Source organism: Candoia aspera, chromosome 5, assembly GCF_035149785.1.
Source record: "Candoia aspera isolate rCanAsp1 chromosome 5, rCanAsp1.hap2, whole genome shotgun sequence".
NCBI classification, from domain to species: Eukaryota; Metazoa; Chordata; class Lepidosauria; order Squamata; family Boidae; genus Candoia; species Candoia aspera.
Genome location: NC_086157.1, coordinates 58515816 through 58540424, shown reverse-complemented (window position 1 = coordinate 58540424; position 24609 = coordinate 58515816). Strand labels below are relative to the sequence as shown.

The following is a 24609-nucleotide window of genomic DNA, read 5'->3' as shown; positions in this document are numbered from 1 at the left end:
GTCTTTTGCTCTGCATGAAAATCCTGTGTCTGGGCTTGAAATTAAAGAATTATGAAGTGTGCATGAAAAGATTCACACCAATTAAAATATTTAGCCAAAGGGACAGTTGGAGTACTGCTAGAAACTCTGTAGGTTTTTCTGTCTCAAGCATTCAAAAAGAAAATTGAGACAATGGTCTTGCAGAGGAGGCAATTTATTATTTTGCCTCAGAAGGTGCTAGCAGAAGTGTGCAATGGCCAGGCTGGGTAATAAGGACTGCCAAGGTTTTCTGTTTGTATCACATAAACAAAAGTTGCAGAACCAAACAGGACAGGTTTTTTACTTTACAGGATGATTCTCACATTACCCCACAAATATGAGAGACATTGATAAAGAGACTCCAGCAACTGAAGATGCAGACTTCTCACATACTAATTGAAAGTCTTGGCCCATGACTCATCAGCAGGGATGAAATAATATTTTTCCTCAAATTCATAAGTGGAATTTTGAATCAGTATTTTCAGAAGAACTTTTGCTCAGAAGTAGAATGTGAGCAGGGGATCCTGTTTCCTGTTTAAAATCCTGGAGAGCGGTTTGTCTTATCAGGGAATATTAAACCTTCCCAACATGGATTTCTCCATATGTCTTGGCCAACAACTCCCATTAGTGGCAGCAACAAGAACAATGATCGGAGATTATGGGAAATCTACTGTATTCCACAAGAGCCTTGTGTGGCGCAGAGTGGTAGGCGGCAGTACTGCAACCGAAAACTCTCCCCACGACCTGAGTTTGATCCCAGCGGAAGCTGGATTCTCAGGTAGCCGGCTCAGGTCGACTCAGCCTTCCATCCTTCCGAGATCGGTAAAATGAGTACCCAGGTTGCTTGGGGAAGGTGACAACTGGGGAAGGCAATGGCAAACCACCTCGCTATAGTCTGCCAAGAAAACGTCGCAAAAGCGGCATCCCCCCAAAGGGTCAGACATGACTCGGTGCTTGCACAGGGGACCTTTTACCTTTTACCTTTTCACTGTACTCCAAAACATCTGGAGGTTCTGCATGCAGATTCTGACCTACCATAAATCATTTTCCTGAGTTTAATTACAAACAGTGTTTGAACATAGGATGGACAGTGTGAAGGGGTGGGAAGAGAACAAAAAGAAACACAGTCCAACTAAGATTGTGCATCAATGGTCACAATGCTTATCTACTTTGGGAAGAGGAGGACATAGTGTTTTCATTGAAGTTATATTTCCCCTGAAAGTTTTTTGACTTAATTCTACTTCTACTCGGAAGCCTTGTCATTAGCTTTGATGAGTACGCCAATTGTACATTTTCCTAGAATTGTCAGAAAGATATTTTATGCCTTAAATAATCTTAGAACAACTGTGGTTCTTAATTATTGTGTCACTAATTATAGTGTCACAAATTTAGCTAGAACACTGTGGAAGATAGCAGTACATAAATATTTTAAAAATTAGCTATCTACCTCAATTAAGTCATTTAGTTGCTCCCAGAGAAAAGCTTTAGGATCAAGAATGGGAGGGAGACACAGTGGGAGCTAGCTCTTTAGGAATCTTATAGCATTATCTTACAACACGCCATTTCAGAAGTAAGCCCCACTGATTTTAGTAGGACTTATTATCAAGTAAGTATCTGTAAGACTGAGTCAGATATTCTTCTTTGTTTCCTGTAAGCTGATTTTTTGGGGGCGGGGTGTTTTTGGGTGGTCCTTGTTCCTTGGATTTTTGTAGTCATTTAAATTGTTAATGTTTTCAAATGTTTTATTTAACTTTAATATAAGTTATATATTTTGTCTTATTGTTGTTACTGTGCATTATTTTGTTGTTGTTGTTTTGAAGAAGAATACAGTATAATAATAAAAAAGCTATCAAAATAAACTGTCCATCTTTCATTATATTGCTTAACAGAAACACACATTAATATATAATTCCTGCTGGCTTAAACCTGCTTTTGAATAAATGAATAGAGCTCAAATGCTTTGGATTTGATTCCAAAATGGTGCTTCAGGTCATACAGGGATAAGACTCTAGCACCTGTCTGCAACTCTTTAAAGCAGCCACATCTTTTCCAAGGATTGACTGGCTGTGCTCTGCAAGTGCCACATGGTTCCAGGAAAAGGGGCAGGCATTTTAAATGCCTGCAGACAGACAATATACTGTATTTGTATGTCCTAACTGCCAGGAAACACACTGAGACAAGGAACTGGTCTCTAATGTTTTATTGCTAGTACATAACAGGAATCCTAACAAACTGAAGAAGCATGGGAAAAACCCAGACATATAAAACCCAAAGGTTAAGGCGGTCCTGATCTGTGTCTCTTTGAATGGCTGCCCAATTCCTCAGTGCTACGCATGCGCTTAACAGTCTGGATGGGAGCCCCCTGCTCGCCATCCTTACTCATGACATCATGTTCCTGAACATCTTTGGGGAATTGAATCTGGACTGTTGTAAAGTTCAATAAATAAAAGTACAAATCCGGAAACACTGGCATGTAGTAATGTGGAATGTGGATAATTCATTGGTAATTCATGCTGAAATTTGTTTGGTGCAGTGGTTTAACACACTAGCCTAGAAACAGGAGACCATGAGTTCTAGTCCTGTTTTAGGCACAAAGCCACCTGGGTGATTTTAGGCCAGTCACTCTCTCTCAGCCCTAGGAAGGAGGCAATGGCAAGCTACTTCCAAAATCTTCCCAAGGAAACTGCAACGGGGACTCCAGGCAGTTGCCAGGAGTCAAGACTGACTCAAGGGCAACCTAATTCATACAGAATCTGCTGCTATATATATAGACATGTATAGTATATCAACATTTTGCGTTCTTTTTTCCCCCCTTTCAGTCTGCCTACTGTAATAATTCTAAGAACCACAACATTCTGTAAAAACAGGATATCAGCTTGAGTCAAAAAGACTGAAGGAGGGTTTGAGGGTTTGATTTTATCTTAGCAGACCGCCTCTCTACTCTTTCTCTATACACACATTCACAGACGGGAAAGGAAGAGATGGCGGCGTCTGAGACACAGCTCTATACAAAGGTCTTAAATAAGAAAAAAACCAGAAGTACTGATTCCTTACTGGAGCCTCTCTTGGCCACTGGTTTCTCTGTACATACAGCGTAAGTACAGTTATTATCACACTGCCACAGAAATCCTCTCTTCTGTGTTTAGAAGAGCTCATAACCTAACAGGCCACATGGAGCCATCAATGATTCATTTGTAGCATAGCATCTCCTTTGGGATCAAGGCAAGTTCAGTTCTTGGATACCACAAAGGATATGTCTTTGTTTTCCAGGCTAACCGGCTGGGGAACATTATTTGGTGCTGTTGTAAAGTTCAGTCATAGTATAATCAACTGAAGTAAACCTGGACCAGAACAAAGCAAATAAAACATTTAAACTGGAGATCATTTGGGATTTATTGAGGCTAAATTCCTGAAGGAGACAAGAATTCTGGAAGATCTCAAAACTCTTGTGATAGTAAGCAAATGTACTGTAGAATTTGTGGATCCTGTGGGGATTCTCCACTTGTTTGAGATGTTCTGAATTTTCCACAGCACACAGGCAGTTAAGTTAAATGACTACTGTACAATGTCCTTTCCAACTTTATGATTTTAGAATTCTAGGGGTGCTTTCTCTGATTTTTTTTTGTTCTTAGCCAGCCAATTTCTACAATTTAAATCAGAAAATGCTAGCGTTTACATTGCTAAGTAGCATACAAGGCATTCAAAGGACGCAACATATAAATTGTTTGTATTCACTGTCTTTTAATGAGTTTGCTCTGATTAATTACTTGTTGCTATGCAGATAAAGTTTTAGGAATAATTTCAATACCAAGCTTCTTTTAAAGGCTTAGGAGCAGGCTTGGGAGAAACAATTGACATTTTTCATGCACTTAATTATAATGTAAGGGCTTCCTGGATGGCAACTCATGTCTTTTCTGAGTGGGGCCGTAAGCCACTTTTCCAGATTATTTCTCCTGGCAAGCAGATGTTATTTTGCCCCTTAATCAGCTTGTAAATATATGTGTGTCCATTGGATTTCCATTGGATTTTTTAATCAGTATGTGTTTCATTGTTGGATTTTCACTGTTATTTTTGTGTAGGATATAGCACACTGTTTCTCAACCTTGGCAAGTTTAAGATGGGTGGATTTCAGCTCCCAGAATTCCCCAGCAGCCTTGCTGGCTGGGAAATTCTGGGAGTTGAAGTCCACCCATCTTAAATTTGCCAAGGTTGAGAAACACTGATATAAATAACAGCCTGCATATAGGTGCAGTTGCTGCTAGCCAACTTCAGCATTTTGGAGTAGGATGGCAGGATACAGAGAGATCTTAAATAAATGCAATTCAAGAGGGCTTCAGTATTTGGAGGATTAGTCATTATCTGATGCAGGCTGCAGCCTTATTATTCCTGAGAGGTATCTAAGGAATGAAAGTTTCTTTGGTTTTTCTCTTCTGAAGTGGGGGAGAGAGCTCCAACTTCAGAGGGAGAAACCCAGCTGCATGAAAGCTTCTAAAGCAGGTTCATTCTGACATTAGGATCCAACATCATACAAGGGCTACAGAGGCTTATCAAAGGACATATTAAGAATACTGATGGATCCATTGCATCCAAGCCCCTTCTCTCACCCAGTCACACCTAGAAATGAGATGCTAATCTACATCAGCTAAGGAGTAAGTCTAAATTAATTATATCCTTTTTATTCTAAAGGTAGAGATTTAAAAAAAACTGACAGGGAAGGAGGAAATACATGTTTTAAAAATTGCCTAATTTTATGCTGCTGCAGAATTTTGGTAGGGATTAAGTTTTATCTAAGGCTAAATGTCCACATTTTGTAAAACCACAGGTAGGATTGCTTTGTACAATCTTTTTTTGATAATTTAAGAACAGATGATCTAATTCTCCAATTAAGCAGGGCAGAGGTTTCTAAAATTCAGTTATTTTTAACACAAGTGCTAAATTCTTGCTTGCCTGTCATACAAGAGGAAATATCCAAATGGTGGGTGCTCTCATGTGTAAAAACAATCTTTAAACCTAGAGGACTTGAACTAGAGAATTACTACTGATTCATGGGCAATTGTATGCAGATTAACTCTGCTATCAGCTAACAAGACAATTTCCATCCTTTTGCCAGTACAGCTGAAAAGACAGAAAAACCTTGTTGTTGTTGTTTATTCGTTTAGTCGCTTCCGACTCTTCGTGACTTCATGGACCAGCCCACGCCAGAGCTTCCTGTCGGTCGTCAACACCTCCAGCTCCCCCAGGGACGGGTCCATCACCTCTAGAATCTCATCCATCCATCTTGCCCTTGGTCGGCCCCTCTTCCTTTTGCCTTCCACTCTCCCTAGCATCAGCATCTTCTCCAGGGTGTCCTGTCTTCTCATTATGTGGCCAAAGTATTTCAGTTTTGCCTTTAATATCATTCCCTCAAGTGAGCAGTCTGGCTTGATTTCCTGGAGTATGGACTGGTTTGATCTTCTTGCAGTCCAAGGCACTCTCAGAATTTTCCTCCAACACCACAGTTCAAAAGCATCAATGTTCCTTCGCTCAGCCTTCCTTATGGTCCAGCTCTCGCAGCCATATGTTACTACAGGGAACACCATTGCTTTAACTATGCGGGCCTTTGTTGTCAGTGTGATGTCTCTGCTCTTAACTATTTTATCGAGATTTGTCATTGCTCTTCTCCCAAGGATTAAGCATCTTCTGATTTCCTGACTGCAGTCAGCATCTGCAGTAATCTTTGCACCTAGGAATACAAAGTCTTTCACTGCTTCTACATTTTCTCCCTCTATTTGCCAGTTATCAATCAAGCTGGTTGCCATAATCTTGGTTTTTTTGAGGTTTAGCTGCAAACCAGCTTTTGCACTTTCTTCTTTCACCTTCATCATAAGGCTCCTCAGTTCCTCTTCACTTTCAGCCATCAAAGTGGTATCATCTGCATATCTGAGATTGTTAATGTTTCTTCCAGAGATTTTAGCTCCAGCCTTGGATTCCTCAAGGCCAGCTTGTCGCATGATGTGTTCTGTGTACAAACTGAATAGGTAGAGTGAGAGGATACAGCCCTGCCGTACTCCTTTCCCAATCTTAAACCAGTCCGTTGTTCCGTGGTCTGTTCTTACTGTTGCTACTTGGTCATTATACAGATTCTTCAGGAGGCAGACAAGATGACTTGGTATCCCCATACCGCTAAGAACTTGCCACAATTTGTTATGGTCCACACAGTCAAAGGCTTTAGAATAGTCAATAAAACAGAAATAGATGTTTTTCTGAAACTCCCTGGCTTTTTCCATTATCCAGTGGATATTGGCAATTTGGTCTCTAGTTCCTCTGCCTTTTCTAAACCCAGCTTGTACATCTGGCAATTCTCGCTCCATGAACTGCTGAAGTCTACCTTGCAGGATCGTGAGCATTACCTTACTGGCATGTGAAATGAGTGCCACTGTTCGATAGTTTGAACATTCTTTAGTGTTTCCCTTTTTTGGTATGGGGATATAAGTTGATTCTTTCCAATCTGATGGCCATTCTTGTGTTTTCCAAATTTGCTGGCATATAGCATGCATCACCTTGACAGCATCATCTTGCAAGATTTTGAACAGTTCAGCTGGGATGCCGTCGTCTCCTGCTGCCTTGTTATTAGCAATGCTTCTTAAGGCCCACTCAACCTCACTCTTCAGGATGTCCGGCTCTAGCTCACTGACCACACCATCAAAGCTATCCCCGATATTGTTATCCTTCCTGTACAGGTCCTCTGTATATTCTTGCCACCTTTTCTTGATCTGTTCTTCTTCTCTTAGGTCCTTGCCATCTTTTTTTTGATCATGTCCATTTTTGCCTGGAATTTACCTCCGATGTTTCTAATTTTCTGGAAGGGGTCTCTTGTCCTTCTTATCCTATTGTCTTATTCTACTTCCACGCATTGCTTGTTTAAAAATGATTCCTTATCTCTTCTGGCTAACCTCTGGAATTTTGTATTTAATTGGGCATATCTCCCCCTATCACTGTTGCCTTTTGCTTTCCTTCTTTCTTGGGCTACTTCTAGTGTCTCAGCAGACAGCCATTTTGCCTTCTTGGTTTTCTCTTTCTTTGGGATGTATTTTGTTGCCGCCTCCTGAACAATGCTGCCAACTTCTGTCCAGAGTTCTTCCGGGACCCTATCTACTAAGTCCAGTCCCTTAAATCTATTCTTCGCCTCCACTGCATATTCCTTAGGAATATTAGTGAGCTCATATCTAGCTGATCTGTGGGTCTTCCCTAATCTCTTTAGTCTGATCCTAAATTGTGCAAGAAGAAGTTCGTGATCTGAACTACAGTCAGCTCCAGGCCTTGTTTTTACCGACTGTACAGATGTCCGCCACCTTTTGCTGCAAAGGACGTAATCAATCTGATTTCGGTGTTGTCCATCTGGTGAAGTCCATGTATAAAGCCGTCTCTTAGGTTGTTGGAAGAGAGTGTTTGTTATGCAGAGTGAATTGTCTTGGCAAAATTCTATCAGCCTATGTCCTGCTTCGTTTTGTTCTCCCAGGCCATGCTTACCTGTAATTCCAGGTGTCATTTGACTGCCCACCTTAGCATTCCAGTCTCCCGTGATGAAAATAACATCTCTTTTAGGCGTGTTGTCCAGTAGGTGCTGCAGATCCTCATAGAACTGCTCTACTTCAGCTCTTCTTCAGCATCTGTGGTTGGGGCGTATATTTGGATCACTGTGATGTTAGATGGCTTGCCCTGAATTCGAATTGAGATCATTCTGTCATTTTTTGGGTTGTATCCAAGCACTGCTTTAGCCACTTTACTATTAATTATGAAGGCTACTCCATTTCTTCTGTGGTCCTCTTGTCCACAGTAGTAGATCTGGTGGTCATTTGATGTGAAGTGGCCCATTCCAGTCCATTTCAGTTCACTGACACCCAGAATGTCTATCTTCAATCTTGACATCTCACCAATAACCACATCCAATTTGCCCTGGCTCATAGATCTTGCATTCCAGGTTCCAATGGTGTGTTGATCCTTAGAACATCGGATTCGCCGTTCACCACCAGCACCGTCGGCCGCTAGCCGTCCTTTCGGCTTTGAGCTAGCTGCGTCATCACGTCTGGGGCTAGTTGAACTCATCCTCTGTTCCTCCCCAGTAGCATTTTGACCATCTTCTGACCTGGGGGTCTCATCTTCCGATGGTATACTGACATATCTCTGGTTGTACTGATCCATTTAGTTTTCACGGCAAGAATACTGGGGTGGGTTGCCATTACCTTCCCCAGGTATCGCATTTAGTCTGACCTCTCTGTCATGACCTTCCCGTCTTGGGTGGCCCTTCACGGTTTAGCTCATGGCAACACTGAGGTGCTCAAGCTCCAGCACCACGACAAGGTAACGATCCTTTGCTGAAGCAGAAAAACCTAATGGCTTACTAAAACACTCTGTGTATGCAAGAGTACTTTTAGCACCAGGGTTTGAACTTAGTGATGTTGTATGTTCAGGTTGCTCTACATATGGCAAAGCCAAAGCATTAGACACGCTATTTAAACATTCTTTGTCACTTTCTTTGCTAAAATGAGTATATTGTTCTTTCCTTAGATTAAAGGCATTGGCAGCTACTGGACAAAAGACAGCAGAAGCAGCAATACAGTGGTAAGTATACGGACACACTACATGGCCAGTCCTCCTTCTCCTCCACCCCAAATCATACCTTTTTTGTGTGCAGTTATAAAATTTGATACTCCAAAGCCATAGCAAACCTGTGGGATAGGTCAATGGAATGAGAATGCTCAGGTGAATGATATGTGATAGTGCAGTCTACCAATGGGCCAACTAATGCTGTCTGTGTGACAGATGAGTTTGCTGCCTCAAACTTGTCTGATTTTTTAGGCTGGAGAAATGGTTGTAAGCACCTGGGGGTAAAGTGTGTGTTTGTGTTTATATATGTTTATGTAGGTAGGTAGGTAGGTAGGTAGGTAGGTGTGTGTATCAAATCAAAGCTTTCAAAGAATCTGCATGCTATCTACTTCATAGATTCTGTGTGGCTTACAGTCATAAAAACTATAGGTAAAAATAACCACAATGTATTTCATGCTCACTCTCCTGACAAGCAGGTACCACACCGAGACGAGGAATAAGTCTCTAGTGTTTTACTACTGCTACAGTAGACAGAAAATCCTAACAAACTGAAGAAGCGTGAGAAAACCCATACAGATAAACCCCAAAAGTCAAGGCGGGTCTGTTCTGTGTCTCTTTGAATGACTGCTCAATTCCTCACTATTACGCATGCATTTTCCCCCCTGGATAGGGGCCCCCTCCTGCTCACCATCAGTGCTCATGACACTCACACTGCTAAAAGGGGTTCTCTGCAAAGGTCCTATGGAAGAACAGGTTTTATTGCCTTCCTAAATGTTACTAGGTTTGGGCCACCTTGAACTCAGGATCAAAGTGACAGGGTTACAACTGAGAAAATCATGCTCTGCTCCCTCCCCACCACTAACTTCTGAAGAACCTGCAGCAGTTCTTCTCAACCAACACATATTGGATGGACAGATTTTACCTGGAATAGACAGTCCAGAAGATAACGAGGACCTGTATCATAAAAGGTTATATAGGTGATAACTGGCCCATTGAATTGGGTTCAGAAGCCTACCACTAATCAGTGCAACAGCCGCAACATGAGTGCTAAGGTTAGGGAGTGATGTGCTGGATCCTCTGATACTGAGGCAGCAGATGTGCAGGCCAATGGATTGTTAGATGGCTTGAAACCAGTGGAAGGAAAATTAGCTGTGGCAGCTGTAGGCATGAAAAAGAGATCTGAGTCATTTTTGGAGGGACAGAATCCATCCTCCCCACCAGAATAAACCATTTCCAGAACAAACAACCCTGCCCAACCTGCCTCATCCCTGCCAAATGGCTATCCAGAGTGATTGGATTTCTTTTTTGCATGATTGCTTAAATGTTCCTATTGCTGGTGTGAGGTGGTTTTTAACCGTTGCTCTTATTCATGCTCTTTGAGGTTGTTGAAATACATGGAATTTTGGAGTTTTATTGAATTTTGTTATGATGATTTTTACTACTTTTTAAGTTTTTAATTTATTGTATTTTTTTAAAAGTTCCTCACATTCGGATTGTTTTTAACAACAGGTGAACTAGACATTGTATAAACATATACCAAAAAAAATGTAAAGAGTTAGATCTCTTTCTCAGGGAGATTATACACTATTTTGACACAGCTAGTACAAGTTAATTATTACATAAATAACTAAATCCTAACTAATCATTATAGCCAAGGTTTGTCTTGGATTACAATTCCAGCTTCCAGAATCCCCAAATTGCAGTTCTTTCAGATTTGGATAGCATATTAAATCATAAAGCCTGGCTAATATACGGCATGTGAGAGGAGGTAAGATAGAAGCATATGCTTTTTAAGTTTTTGTAACTTAGTGTGCCATGTGAATATAGCCAACAAAGGATTCTGTTGCAAAGGATGCTGTTCTGGATGTCCCCAAGGGGAAGGGAAGGGAAGTTGTCCCTTATGTTGAGTCATTATATCCAGATCCCCAGTTTTCATTTAAGAGAAAGAGAGCGAATGAATCTTTTCTTTCTTGAATCGAAGATATGAGACTAAAAGTATAGTCATCTATCAGCCCCTTTTCTTTTGTTCAGAAGGTGTGCATTCCTGCTTTTCTGTAGATTTAGCTTATGATGAAATTGTTGTAACCGGCTGTACAGAGGGAAAGTGACAGGAGCTTGCTTGAAGAAAGAGAAGTCTAAAGTTGAGTCTCTGGGTGTGATTGTGTGCTGACTCAAAAATGTAAGGTAGGAGCAAAAACAGGTCCATCTAGACTTATGAACTACTGTATGCACTTCCAACAAAATAGCTGATTTCTGCCATGCATAGGAGGAGGGGTCAAGTAGGGAGAATGGGTATGTCAACCCTGCAGAATAGTAAAGAAATATAATGGGGTGGGGTCTTGAAACTGATTGTAGTAGTAATGCAGTTTATTACGGACTAGGGGGATCTGTGGTTTATTGCATGTATGTGTAAAGCAAGGCTGCATATTTTCCTTGCTAGTTCTGCTTGATGAGGCATCTCCCTCTCTTAGAGTGAGTGTTGAGGCAGTATGGCATGCTGCTGCTCAGAAATTAAAGATTTCTGATGCATTTTTTCTTATTAAAAAAAACTCTACTGTGAAGACATCCAATTTTCATTTATGTTATCTAGAGAACAGAGTTGTGCACACTTCAAAATGATTTGGAAGAAGGGCTTTGGATCTTGATAGTCATTAAAGTTGCCTCTTGGAGATATGGCAGATAAAGAGATTCTCAGAGTGAGTTTGTGTCATGATTATATGCAAGGGGTACACTATTTTTTTCAATGCCAGGCCTATCTGCCCTGGGGCCTTTCTTTATACCTAATTTATACCTTTATACCTAATCAAGGTATGACATCCCCAGGCAATGTCTTTACTCTGCTGCTGCCTGAGAGTTTGCCTTCTCATCCTTGGCCCAAGCTTCAGTCATTCTTACATCCTGTATTGTTTCCCCTCCAAAATTGACAGTAACAAGTAACAATTTTAAAATGTCTCAAATACGACATATTTCACTGCCTGTGCTGTTGGCATGGCTCAGTCAAGTGATCCAAAGGGGATGGACCAGACCAGTCTCTATTAGCCACTTCAAGGTGGGGTGGCCATGCTCTCTTCCTTCCATTTCCTTGGCACTCTCCTCTACTGCCATTTTTCTCCACCCCATAAAGAAGAGCTGGGGAGGTACAGGGATTTGGAAGAACAGGACTATCTTGAAAACAGAAGAAGTGCACCTCATTCAAAACCTGCCAGCTTGACATACCCAATCTGCTATTTAAAAATTGTAGTCTTTGACAAGTCAGCTTCTGTGGTTTTGAAAGAGCACTCTTTCAAAATCTGGTGCTTCAGCAAGCCTTCTAACAGCTGTTAGGTGGACTTCCTGAGTTGGGGTATAGACCCCATCTCCTCCTGCTTTGCTTTGCACAGTAAAGCAGGAAAAGGAGGGCCATGCCACCCGTCAAAATTCACCACCTCCCCAAACCCCCTCCTGTCCCACTCCTGCATTATCATTGGGATTGGTGACTGTTTCCCACTGGCTTGGAGTCTCTCAGAAATAATGGAGGGCAACAAAACCAGGAAGTTAAGTGAAGAGCAGCACATGCTCAAAATCAGGACCCTGCCTTTCAGAATAGAGGCAAAAGAAGTGAGTTAGGGATCTGCAAAGGAGAAAGCAAACATTATGCTACCACTATTTTCTAGTGACTCATGGATGGGCAGACAACAATTTAACTTCGAAGTGGGGAAAGACTGCTTAGCCATCAGAACTATCAGAAAATATAGGGCAGTTCTCTGACATGATCAGATCCCTTAAAAATGTGATTATTACATGTGTAAAAGTTGTAATATTTACAGTTCTGGGGACAAATATGGAATGCTTCTGAAATTGGGGCTTCTTTAAGAGGGTTGATCCCAAAGATCTTATTGCAGGCCTAGCTGTTGCTGAACACAATTCTCAACATTTCTTACAGTATGGCCATGGTTTCTAGAGATTCTGGGAGGTGCACTTCAGAACACCAGGTTGTCTACTCCTGTCTAAGAGGTGGATCTTCAGCACAAACCTTAAGCTGCTTTGGACTGCTAAAGTTAAAACTAAACTTAAGTATTTAACTTAGTGCTTAAGGGAACTAATTAACCAGAATCATGTTCTCCTTTTTGATTTCAAAGCTATTAGCATTCCACGTGCATTTAAAAACATACTTGAAGAATAATGGAGATGTATGTTATCTTTTGTGATCTCTCTTCACTGATGAACAAGTCTGAAATTATTGTATACTGATGGTTAGCTGAATGCAGTTCCAAACAGGGGTACAAATCCTGATTGTGGATTGTAACTGCATTCAGTTTAATAGGGGTCTCCTTTCTTTCTGAACCTTTTTAACCAAGATAGAGAGGGGAGGAGTGCACAATGCTCCCTCTTTCCACCATATATTCATTTTTTGAGTGCCTGAAAAAGGCTATTGTTCCATGCTCATTTCCTTTCATTCAGAGTGCATTCTTAACTGTTTCCAAGAAAGACATTTAATCCTGAGAAGGGCAAACCTAGTGTAGTTTTAAACTAGAATCAGTTCAATTGAAATTTTTGTAACAAGAATTATGGCTTTAGCATCTCTACACTGGAGATGTGTTTAGTTCTGGTATCGTAGTTTGAAGGAACATCAACAAATTGGCACAAGTAAAGAGCAGGGCTACTAAGATGGTAAGAAGACTGGAAACCAAGTCCTATGAGGATCAATTAAAGGAAATTGTCATGTCTGGTTTCCTGAAGAGAAGATAAGATAGGACAGCAGACTCCAGATACCCAAAGGGTTACCATACAGAGGAGAGAGTTGGCTTTTCTCTATTGCTCCAGAAGGCAGGAACAGAACCAATGATAGATTCAAATTAGGTACTAGGACGATTTTCCTGACAATAAATTATCAGTCAGTGGAATTGCCTTATAAAGTGGTTTGTTTCCCTTCAGTGGGGGTCACCAGATAACCATCTGTCTAAAAAGCTTTAGCAGAACTAAATTGTATTAGGTTACCACAGACATCCTTTCCCACTCTACATTTCTATGTGCAATTTCTGGAAAGTTGAAGGATGAACTAGGCTTTATGCAACATGTCAAGCGCCATGCTCTAAAAGTAGGTGGGACTAGCATGTATTTTGAGAGGGGGTAGCAGGTATTTTAAGGAGTGGAATGGGTCCTTAAAGCACCTGCAAGGCTTAAGACAACTATTTTGCCCTTCAAAACTATTCTAAAATGCAAGAAAGAGTTGCCCAATTTTTGGCCCTATCCATTCTGGGGAGCTCTGAAGACCTCAGAAGGGAAGTTGGTAGACCTTATCCAGACCTGGGTCACTCTTTTTTGTATTCTTTAGGTGTCATATGGTGCCTTCGCTGAAAAATGCTCATACAACAACTGATCCATTCTCTCTTTTAATTGCAGGTTGCATTCTCACTGCAATGATCCTTCATTAGAAGATCCCATCCCTCAGGAATATGCCCTCTATTTGTGTCCAACAGGCCAGTTGAATGACATTCTGATGGAGTTTTGGAGAGAAAGCAAATGTCAATGTGGAAAAAACAAAGCCCATGAAAATTTCCCACACATCACGCTTTCTGACTTCTTCACAGTAAGTTACTTTTGTGTGTGAGGTGACAATGCCTTGAATAATATCCAGGTATCTCTTATTGTTGTCATGTTCCCTTGCTGTGTAAAGCTTAATGCACTATTCAGGTTGAGCCAAGGTTCAAACTCAGAGGTAATTTCACTCTGCATCTGTGCCAGTCTGGGATTTGTGTCACACTTACTATTCTCACACCATTGAAGCTTTTCCATAGCTGAGCTCATTAACTTACTTCTCATCCACAGATACATAAATACTATAAATACTACATAAATACTATAAATACTACATAAATACTATGAAGATTATTTTGCAGTATTAGCACTGGAGCTGTGGGGCAGGTGATTTAATAGGCAGGTGGTTTAATAGGCAAGCATTTTTGCTTCCTTAATTGAAATGAAGGTGCCATGACATCTTGTACCATTTTCTGCTGAGTGACTTTCCCTCCCCTGCTCCCAGACTAAGCACCATTTGTACTTTGTCATTGTTTCACTGTATATTTTCAACTGAGTGATTATTTCTTCCCCTTGCTGCAAGGATAAATACTGCAAGACAAGGAAAGAAAGTGGGGTGGAGTAGAGTAGAGTAGAGTAGAGTAGAGTAGAGTAGAGTAGAGTAGAGTAGAGTAGAGTAGAGTAGAGTAGAGTAGAGTAGAGTAGAGTAGAGTAGAGTAGAGTAGAGTAGAGTAGAGTAGAGTAGAGTAGAGTAGAGTAGAGTAGAGTAGAGTAGAGTAGAGTAGAGTAGAGTAGAGTAGAGTGCTGGCTGGATGCTGATTTTTGTACAACCTTGGTGTCCCGCTCCAAGTTGGCTCATGGGAAGGGCCAAGCATTGCCAGGATGGAAATGGGCAGCAGACTTGTGGGCTGCATGAAAATACTTCTTGGATTTCAGAAGTAAAGCCAGTGGCTGGATGGAAAAACACGTGCCTATTTGTTGCTATTTGTCATATTCTTGTCATCTTTAATCTAAAGGCTTTAGTTTTATGTATTATATTACATTCAGTGGTTAAAAGGGCTCATTAGTCTGTAACTGTAACTCAAGAGTTTTTTTTTTCCAGTGTGAAGACCAAAAGGTTGATGGCTTATACGAAGCTCTAAAAAGAGCCGGTAGCCAGTTTTCCAGCAGCTTTCCAATGATTATTTCTCTATCGCTACATTCCTCCAGCACCTACATTGGCTTCTTTGTTAGTGATGGCCCTGCAAATGTCATCAAATCATTCGCTGCAGCTTTTGCCACAGAGGCTATGATCTTAGCAGGTAACCATAATGCGCTATTGTCATCAGAAGTCATAATGTCTAAGAACAGAAAAGCAGGTTTGTGAAAGGAGAAGCTGTCCTTCGTTTTTCAGTGTCAGAAGCAACATTCCCCTTGTACATGAACAGCCCCTTCTTCTGCCTATCTTTGTGAATATTGTAATATGTTCTAGTGTTTGCATGTATGTATTTAACTACTAAGAATACAATTCTTGTATGGTCTGAAACCAATGGAGCTTATTTCTGAGCGGTCATATGATTACTCTGTGTATCAGTTCAATGCTGCAACATTTATGGAATACAAGTCTGGGAATAATATAGTAATAACTGATCCAGCCTTGTAGATACAGGTTGGTTGTGTTTTGTCCGCAGACTGCTGTGTGAAGCCTTCAACGAAGCAGCTCCACCTTACTTTAGCTCACAAATTTTATCCTCACCATCAGAAAACATTGGAACAACTGGCCAAATCAATCAACCCTAAGCAAAGCTGTCAGTGGGTGGCAGCGCTCTATTCCAGAGATATGCGCTTTGTCCATTACCAGGTAGGTGCATTACCCAGAATCTGTCCATTTCAAGTTTGCTCTGTTTCTCAGTTCACCCATTCTGGTATCTGTTTTTCAGATTTTTAGAACAGCATTCAGAAGGGATATGCATTTTCATACATATACTCATACAACACACACACACACACATACAGTATCTATGTATGTATGTGTGTATGTATATGTATGTGTATGTATGTATGTGTGTATATGTATATGTATATGTATATCTGCTCTGATCCTGCTATAGAATTATTCAAAGCACTTTTCTTGAATGCCATTTTCTACTCTTTCACTAATATATGGATCTTGTACACTCCCTGCCCCCCAAATCAACATAAATCATGTATAGTTTTGATGGGAGAACTACATCATACAATTTGGAAAACTATGAACTTACAGTAGAATTGAATTTTAGTTCAGAAAATACAAACTTGGTAAGTATTCACTAAAATGAAAACCAAAGTAATTTTTTCATCACACTTGCATGCTCTGTTTGATACATAGTGCTCTTTTAAAATTAAAATCTTTCTATGAATTTTTGAGCTATAATTGTACAGTAGTGCTTAAATGTTTGTAAACCCTTTTGAATTTTCAATATTTCTGCATAAATATCACCTAAAACATGATCTGTTCTCCACATATCCTAAAACTAGATAAAAAGAACCCAATTAAACAAATGAATCAAAAACATTTTACTTGCTAATTTATTTATTGAGGATTTTTTTTCTGAATTAAGATTTCTTATTTGTAAAAAGTAAATATGATGCAAATACATAGAGATCTGAAAAGGTTTTGATTCTAGCAATAATAACAACTAATGCATTACTGAGCAACCATTTTGGCTGTCACTGATGATAACTTTGCTGTAGGAGACAAGTGTTCCCTCCATGATAACAATTCACACAATCAGATTATCACATTATCACATTTTTTACCCCAGGTATTACAAGAAAAACAGCCTGAGAGCTTTGCCTTCATTCCACACTATGTTTTCTCCTACTCTTGATATAATCTGGCTGATTTTGCAGCATCCAAATCCCATCTCCTTCTTGTTAAGTAAATTCTATTGAAATCAGTGGGATTTAGTTCTGAAGTCAATTTTGGAAATATTCTTAATCAAGCTGTGGCTTGCTTAATGATGTAAGAGTGTGGTTATATAGTATGTCCACTGTATGAACGGAAATCTGTTTAATGCATCAAATGAAATATATGCTAATGTAAGTTTTTCTTGGATTTGACAAAATATTATTCACTTTAACACTGCCCTTTTTTATTGGCTTCTGTAAGGTTTTGAGGGCCTTATTCCAGTACAAGCCTCAAAACATTGATGAATTAATGCTGAATTCAGGGGATTTTATATATGTTGATCGGTCACAGCAAAATGAAGTTTGTGATGGCTGGATAATTGGTATATCTCACCGAACTGGATGCCGGGGTTTTATTCCTGAAAATTACACAGAAAAAGCCAATGAGTCAGATACCTGGGTCAAACACAGGTTAGTATTAGTTGGTTGCAAACTTCTTAACTCATTATTTTAGAGACAGAACCTCCTGTGCAGCAGCACAAGACAAACAGGTCAGCCTGGTAATTTGTCTCACAGGCTGAAGACTTCCCAATCCTGATTTAAGAGCTTTGTGTGTATATCTGTGCATGCTTGTGTGTGTGTGACTTTTACCAGTGCTATCCCTACCTAAATGCAGGTCAGCAGAAAAACATACCACAGCCACAAGATTTACCTCATCCCATGTCAGGAAATATGAGTGACCCAGCCAAAGAACAGAATTGGATCTCAATGTTATATTCTTTATTTTAGCATATGCAAGACAGATTCATGGAATCAAAATGAAAATGAACATATTGTCATGGCCATTAAATTGAGAGATGATCTTGTAACTGTTCTTGTGTCTTTGACAGCTGAGAATGCTTTTTTAATGGTTTTGCTTAAAATGACTTTGGAGGGTTTTTTGGTTGTAGATTCTGGGGAAAAATAATTTGACAGACAGGATGTAATCATGTGCTCTGAAGGGGAAATATGCTGTTTTCTCTGCATAAGATGCAGATTTGTAGATAGATAGTCTATTATACCAGTAATACTAAGGAAATGGAGTTCTGCTTCTGAACTTTCTATCACTTGTTACTAAATAGTTCAGCTTCACTATCATTAGCACACTGAGTCCATAATTCTCCTTCTCCTTCTCCTTCTCCTTCTCCTTCTCCTTCTCCTCCTTCTCCTCCTCCTTCTCCTCCTTCTCCTTCTCCTTCTCCTCCTTCTCCTTTTCCTTCTCCTCCTTTTCCTCCTTCTCCTTTTCCTTTTCCTTCTCCTCCTTCTCCTTCTCCTTCTCCTTCTCCTCCTTCTCCTTCTCCTTCTCCTTCTCCTTCTCCTCCTTCTCCTTCTCCTTCTCCTTCTCCTTCTCCTTCTCCTTCTCCCCTAATGCCAAGACCAAGCTGTGTTGAGTTACAACTCCCATTACCACTGACCATTGACTATATTGTGATCCATCATATCTGGAAAGTGCTGAATTTCCTACTTTCCACTTAAATCACAGGAGAGAGTCTTACTATCTATGCAGGCTCAGATGTCTTGGTAAGAACACTGTGTTCCATTTATGATAGAAATTACTCTTCTTAGATGTGCTATGCCTTAAGTTTGGTCCAAAGTTATATGTGATCCTGAATTTTCTCCCTGTTTTCTTTTTTGTTCTTTGCCATTTATGTTCCAGAGAATATATTTTCTCTGCAGATGCAGGCCAACTTCCTAAGAACCAAACCAAACCTTGCTTTAAAACAAATATTCCAAATCCAATGCCAAGGAATGTAGCCAAAGTGCTTGCTCATCAGGTAACTGAAATTCAAAGACCTTGATCTATGGAATATGTGTGAGAACAAAGAGGAAATCTTTGACTTGAGCAAGACAAGTTTAGGTGCAAAAAGTTTAGATACAGGAAATGTTCACCCAGTTTTTGCATTTTAGTTCAGGATTTCTATATGAAAGCGTAACATTATCAAAATTGCCAAAAGGTAAGGAATCTTATTTTCAGAAGTTAACCAACTAAATATTTCATTCTATTTAGATCTACAGCATGTAAGTAAATTCTTCCTGCAAACTGTTTGCAGGGAGAAACTATTTTAATTGACTGGTTATGTTCAACCTTTTCCAACCTGGTGCTCTCCAAGAGGTGTTTACCTCTAATTCTCATCCCTTCCACACAGGATGGCACTTCATGTTGGCTGAAAATGATGGACATTGTAATCTAAGATATTTGGGGGATGGCAGTTTGGAAAAGATAACCTAGACTGTGCACTTGACAGTTTAATTACAGTGAGCAAATGTTTAAATATTCAATAGCTATGAAATATAGAAAATAAATCTTCTGTGTATCCACAGAGGCATCAGCAACATAGGATGGTTTAGTCAGAATGACCAACCAAATGTTGCAATGCCGTGACGCTCACTTCATCATTTGCTCTCACCTGTCACTTGCTATAGATGCCTGTGCACAAAGGCTACAACCAGAGATCACATCCTACTTATGAGCTTCTTAGATCCAGCACTTTTTCTGGAGACAGAAAGCTATTCTTGATAGACTTTATTCTAGTAACAGTTTTCTTACTTCATGAAACATGCAACTTTATCATAGTGTTCTGAGTGTCACCAGTTTGCTGCATTAATAGTTATTAAACTGATAGTACAATCTAATGCAGTGTTCTTCAACCTTGGCAACTTCAAGGTGTGTGAATGTCAACTCCCAGAATTCCCCAGCCAGCAGAGTTGCCAAGGTTGAAAAACACTGATCTAATGTCATCAGTTCAGTTGCTATATGAATAATACTTCTGTTCATTTGAACTTCTAATCTTTCAATCTTTCAATAATTTCAATTAGCAAAGTTGTAATATAATTTCTTTCAGTTGTCAGCACAAACCACAACCCAAAGAGACATGTTGGTGATTTGCCATGGAGAAAGAGTAGATCAAGTGTTTGGGAAATCTTGGGTACAGCAGTGTTTTGGGCCAGATGGTAAGTAGAGTTGAGAGATCTGATAGTGCAGGTGTGATCTAAAGCAGTGGATTATGTTAACAGAAATGAACAAAAGAACGATGACTCATCCATTTTGCATTGTATTGAAAGAGAATACATGAGCTTCCTGTCAGTTCCCAAATTTATTGTGAGTATAAAATGGTTTTCAAACAAATTAATAAAACCTCCGTTGTTCAACAAGAAAATTTCATGATAGTTTAAATTTGGAGGAAGGGTTGGGATTATAACTCTGAGAAGATCCAAGCAACATTTTTACTAGCAACAGCAGCATGTTGAAATCAGCTGGTTAATTAACAAAATTAAATAAAATAAGATTAATGTCATCTTGTTTCAGGAAAATATTATCGACGAGACCTCAATTTCCCTCCCAGTTTACCAAACCGAGAAGATTATATTAAAAACTATGAATATGATCCTCCTTTATCATGCTGTGGCACATTTCAATCTAGACTGACTGGTAAGCTCTTTAGTATATTAATTGGCAACTGAGGAAGCATAATAAGGAGTTTCAAAATCTCATAAATTATTATTTGGCTTTTTTTCATGTAATACACATGCATGTTTCAGTCTGAGGTGCTCCAAATGTTGTGCACATTCAGAAGTAAAGTGGCCAGTGAGAGAGGAAGTTGAATCTTACTCCAAGTTCATGTGACACACTGCTTTATACAGTAGTCCTACCCCTCAGCAATCATTGCCTTAGGCAATGGGCTCATTGTGCTTAATAGTGGGACGCCCTAACTGGTAAATAAGAGCTTTTAAATATTGCATGACGTTTTCTTGGCAGAACATGACCCGGTGCTTGCACAGGGGACCTTTCACCTTTCATATATTGCACTGTTTGGTTAGAGAAATATCATGTTTTCCAGACACTTACAGTTCAACAGTGCTGATTGCAATGCTGATTTGCTCAGTTATTCTTTGATAATTGGATGGTGAAACTGCCAAAGAAAGGTGACACTGGGCACCCCTCCTAAGACAGAACTAAGAGAGAGGGAATTAGGAGGTGCAGGTAGAAGGCAGGACTAAGAGAGGCTCAGAGTCCAGGCCTGGGAGACAGGGTGAGGAATACTTTTAGGGCCAAGGCAGGCTAGAAGTGATGGTAGGAACTCTATTTTTTAAGTTATTTAATAAAAGTCAAATTGTTCCTTTGTTCCTGTATTAATTCAGTGTCAGTGCTATTCGATAGCTTTCAAATTTTTAAAATCTCAAAGGACAGCAGAACAAAGGGATAATAAAAGAAAAGACCTCTGACAATAACAAGGGTCTTGCACCAGTTACTATTGGAAGTAGTGGTGGAATATGTTGCCATAAACACCATGGACATTACTTGTTCCAGGGGGAACATGGGTTAGACCAGGGTTTCTCAATGTTGACCACTTTAAGATGTGTGGACTTCAACTCCCAGAATTCCCCAGCCAGCATGGCTGGCTGGGGAATTCTGGGAGTTAAAGTCCACACATCTGAAAGTGGCCAGCATTGAGAAACACTGCTTTAGACCATCATGACTAATTTGGACTATAATGAAGAGAAGTTGATATTGCCTGGTGCTTTAGAAGAGATGGGGTGTCAGATAATTGTTTAGTAGCTTAAGTGATCAGGAAGTGTCTTCTGGCACCCCTTTTCCTGAAGGCTAAATGCTTTTTCTCTGTAGGGACTTATACTGTGGCATCTTTATAACATCACTCAGCCATTGCTGAGGTGATAGAAAACCCATCCTCACTACTATTCTATCAGCACAGCAATGACTGGATGACACTAGAAGGCAATAGAAATCACTTGTGAGGGAATGACTAATGTCAGTGTTACACAAAATAACAATTCTTCATAATAATAAAGTAAATAAAGTAAAGGTTTGTAACTGTTGGTTAACATTATTTAAACTGGCTTTTTCAGTCACATAAAAATTATTTTTTTAAAATGTACATCACAATTGTAAACCTCTCTAAACCGGATGTACTTGCAATTAAATCTTAGAGAAGGTCTTGGTCATAAAAGTCATTATATTTTGGGGGAAATTCATTTTAATTCTGTATTAGCCAGCTGTGGATGAATAATGCCTGAAAGGCCCTATGTGTGGGAGCATCCCTAAAAAAAAATTCAAAGAAAAATGATTTTATTTCACACTCATACTGCATAAGTATGGATGAATATTCTTATACATCAGGTATTATAAAGGCATTTTTACAAAATTATTAAGGATATACATATTAAAACCAAATTATCGTGAAGACTCTAGTAGCTCCTTTTCATTCTGAAAAGGTTTGTGGGTACATGCTGGTGTGGGTGTGTGTTTGTACATAAGGAGAGGAAGGTATCTTCTGAGAGTCCACATTAAAACTGTACAGAACTCAAATGTTCCCAAAAGGCAGGATAAAGATCTAAAAAGAAAAAAGGATTAATTTGCACCCCTCCTTTCTTTGTGTGAAAAAAGGATAATTAATATTTTCCCCCTCCTATTGACAGGAGAAGCCTTGCTAGAAAAAGAAGTGATTGTTAGCTGTGTATACTCTTCCCCAGCATTACACTGTATTCAGACTGCGCAGCACATATTAGAAGGTGAGTCTCTCCAATTTAAGCAGTCATTTTATTGATCGCCCCAGGCTTGCGGGCGTTTGTCTTCAAACCAATTGTCTGCTCTTGTTACTACAAAGTAACTTCCTTTCCTCCTCCCTAGCATAATTCAAGTTCTTTCATCCCAGCCATCTCTGAAGGTACATTAACATTAGGATACAAAAGATTGGAATTCAAGGAAATTATTGCTTTGATTTGGACAAGATATTCAGGTTACTCTTTCAATATTATGGCTTCTAATAAAAGCAGCATGTAAAAGAGCACTGTTGATACACCATTTAAACATTCCCTTCCCAAATTATTGTGATTGGAGCTCTGCCATAAAACTATGCCTTCTCCTTTCCCTTTCCCCCTTTTCCTTTTATTGGGGGAGGGGAAGGGGGCAGGAGCTTATCCTTTTTAGCTAGTTGTTCCTAACTTTCTCTGCCCTCCGAGTGAATTGGAACTTTCAAAACCATCTTGCTTTACTTTCACTTGCTTCAGAGAAGATCCATTTTAGATCCAGCCTTTCAAGCAGCCATAGTTTGGATTCATCTGTTATTTTCTTTCCTTCTTGGATTTTATTTATTTATTTGAATTTATAAGCTAAATAATCTAGACGTTTATTGAATGAAAGAATCAGATCTGAACAGTGGTCTGGATTATTTATAGAATTTTCTGTTTTCCAATTTCAGGACTTCGGATAGAACAGAAAGCAAAAATTCGGATAGAACCTGGACTCTTTGAATGGACTAAGTGGGAGACAAGCACAGTTGCTCCCTCTTTTATGACAGAAAAAGAACTGACTCAGTTCAGTTACAGCATAGATACCACATACAAGTACGTGCTGCCATTCAGAGTCTGTTTCTCAAATGCTGACTGTGTCAATATAATGGGGAGTAACTGAAGGGAAATCACCCACCCAAAGACCTGGAAGCCTTGTCAAATAGAGCTAATCAGGGTGGGTCACTTTACTTGTGATAAGCATGTTATTAATTCAAATAGCTAAATATTACATCTAACTTTAAATGCAATCTCTTGGCTTATCTTCACCACCCTCTAACCATGGCATGAAGATACCCTACTAACCCTTCTGATCACCTGCCACTCCTGGCTGGGAGGTGGGAGCCCGCTTGATGGATTTTCCTGGACTTATACCCTGGCTAGCCACAGTTGCAACATTGATTAGAAGCTGAGCCTGTCTAGTTTTGCTGATCTTGTGTTTAAGTACAGAAGCTAATGATAGAGTTATCCCTTGCTTCTGAGCAACTGAGAGTTAGCAGTGAGCACTTAAACAAGAAGACCATGGCCTGCATATCTTGCTTATATGCTTCCTGAAAGTGTTGCATAGATTATAGCTAGAAACAAATGCCATGTGAAAAATGCATTTGATCTTAACTCTCGGAATGCTTCTTAAATTCTGAAGGCTGATATACAGTACACTGCTCCTGTGGATATAGTTTATAACCAATGCAATGCCTTCCTGGTGAAGCAGCAGTGCCAGTGCTTGGTATAAGCAAACCTGCTTTGTGCAAGAGGATGGCATTATTCATAAATCAAAGTTCAGTTTGAAAGGGGCAAGTGCCAATAACTCTCATTTTGAAATACAAAGCTGTTAAGCTATTTTTAGGTAGCCCCTGTGAGGATTTTAAAAAGAAACAATTAAAAAGCAACTTTAGGGGAAAAGCCAAAAGCCACGCTGAACAATGCGACAAGATTTTTTAAGTTAAAAACCAAGCAACGTAGATTCTACTTTTAATGCACTTTCAGAGAATAACTCATTATCATATATGTTGATATAGACCTAGTACAGCCAGAAATTCTTTAGGTGTTTTCTACAACCAACCATACTGTTTCCTTATTTTCCACAGCAACGTAGTTCTGTGGTTCAGTACAGTTTTTGAACGTTTGCAAACCCACAAACAGAACAGGAAGTAACATTAGGAGCCTGACTGCAGCAAAGTACATTTCAGATTTTGAAATATGTATGATGTTGATGCTGAAATTGTGAAAATTGCTTAGATGGCAGAAGTGGCATGGAGTTTTTTGGTTTAAGCA

General features: G+C 39.7%; 1 protein-coding gene across 2 annotated transcripts in view; it reads left to right on the top strand.

Annotated features, from left to right (window-relative positions):
- The first annotated feature begins 2989 nt into the window (after positions 1 to 2989).
- UBASH3A (ubiquitin associated and SH3 domain containing A) overlaps positions 2990 to 24609 on the top strand; it is a 29599-nt gene continuing 7979 nt past the window's right edge. The window contains exons 1-12 of one of the 2 annotated variants that reach the window (XM_063305317.1): positions 2990 to 3112; positions 4455 to 4667; positions 8566 to 8619; positions 13987 to 14173; positions 15224 to 15422; positions 15792 to 15961; positions 17252 to 17460; positions 18686 to 18803; positions 19872 to 19980; positions 20336 to 20458; positions 22465 to 22557; positions 23247 to 23391. In XM_063305317.1, the coding sequence (XP_063161387.1) occupies positions 14084 to 14173; positions 15224 to 15422; positions 15792 to 15961; positions 17252 to 17460; positions 18686 to 18803; positions 19872 to 19980; positions 20336 to 20458; positions 22465 to 22557; positions 23247 to 23391 (1256 nt within the window). In that variant the 5' untranslated portion in view covers positions 2990 to 3112; positions 4455 to 4667; positions 8566 to 8619; positions 13987 to 14083. The remainder of the gene's footprint in view (positions 3113 to 4454; positions 4668 to 8565; positions 8620 to 13986; positions 14174 to 15223; positions 15423 to 15791; positions 15962 to 17251; positions 17461 to 18685; positions 18804 to 19871; positions 19981 to 20335; positions 20459 to 22464; positions 22558 to 23246; positions 23392 to 24609) is intronic. The other variant, XM_063305315.1, reaches the window with a different exon arrangement.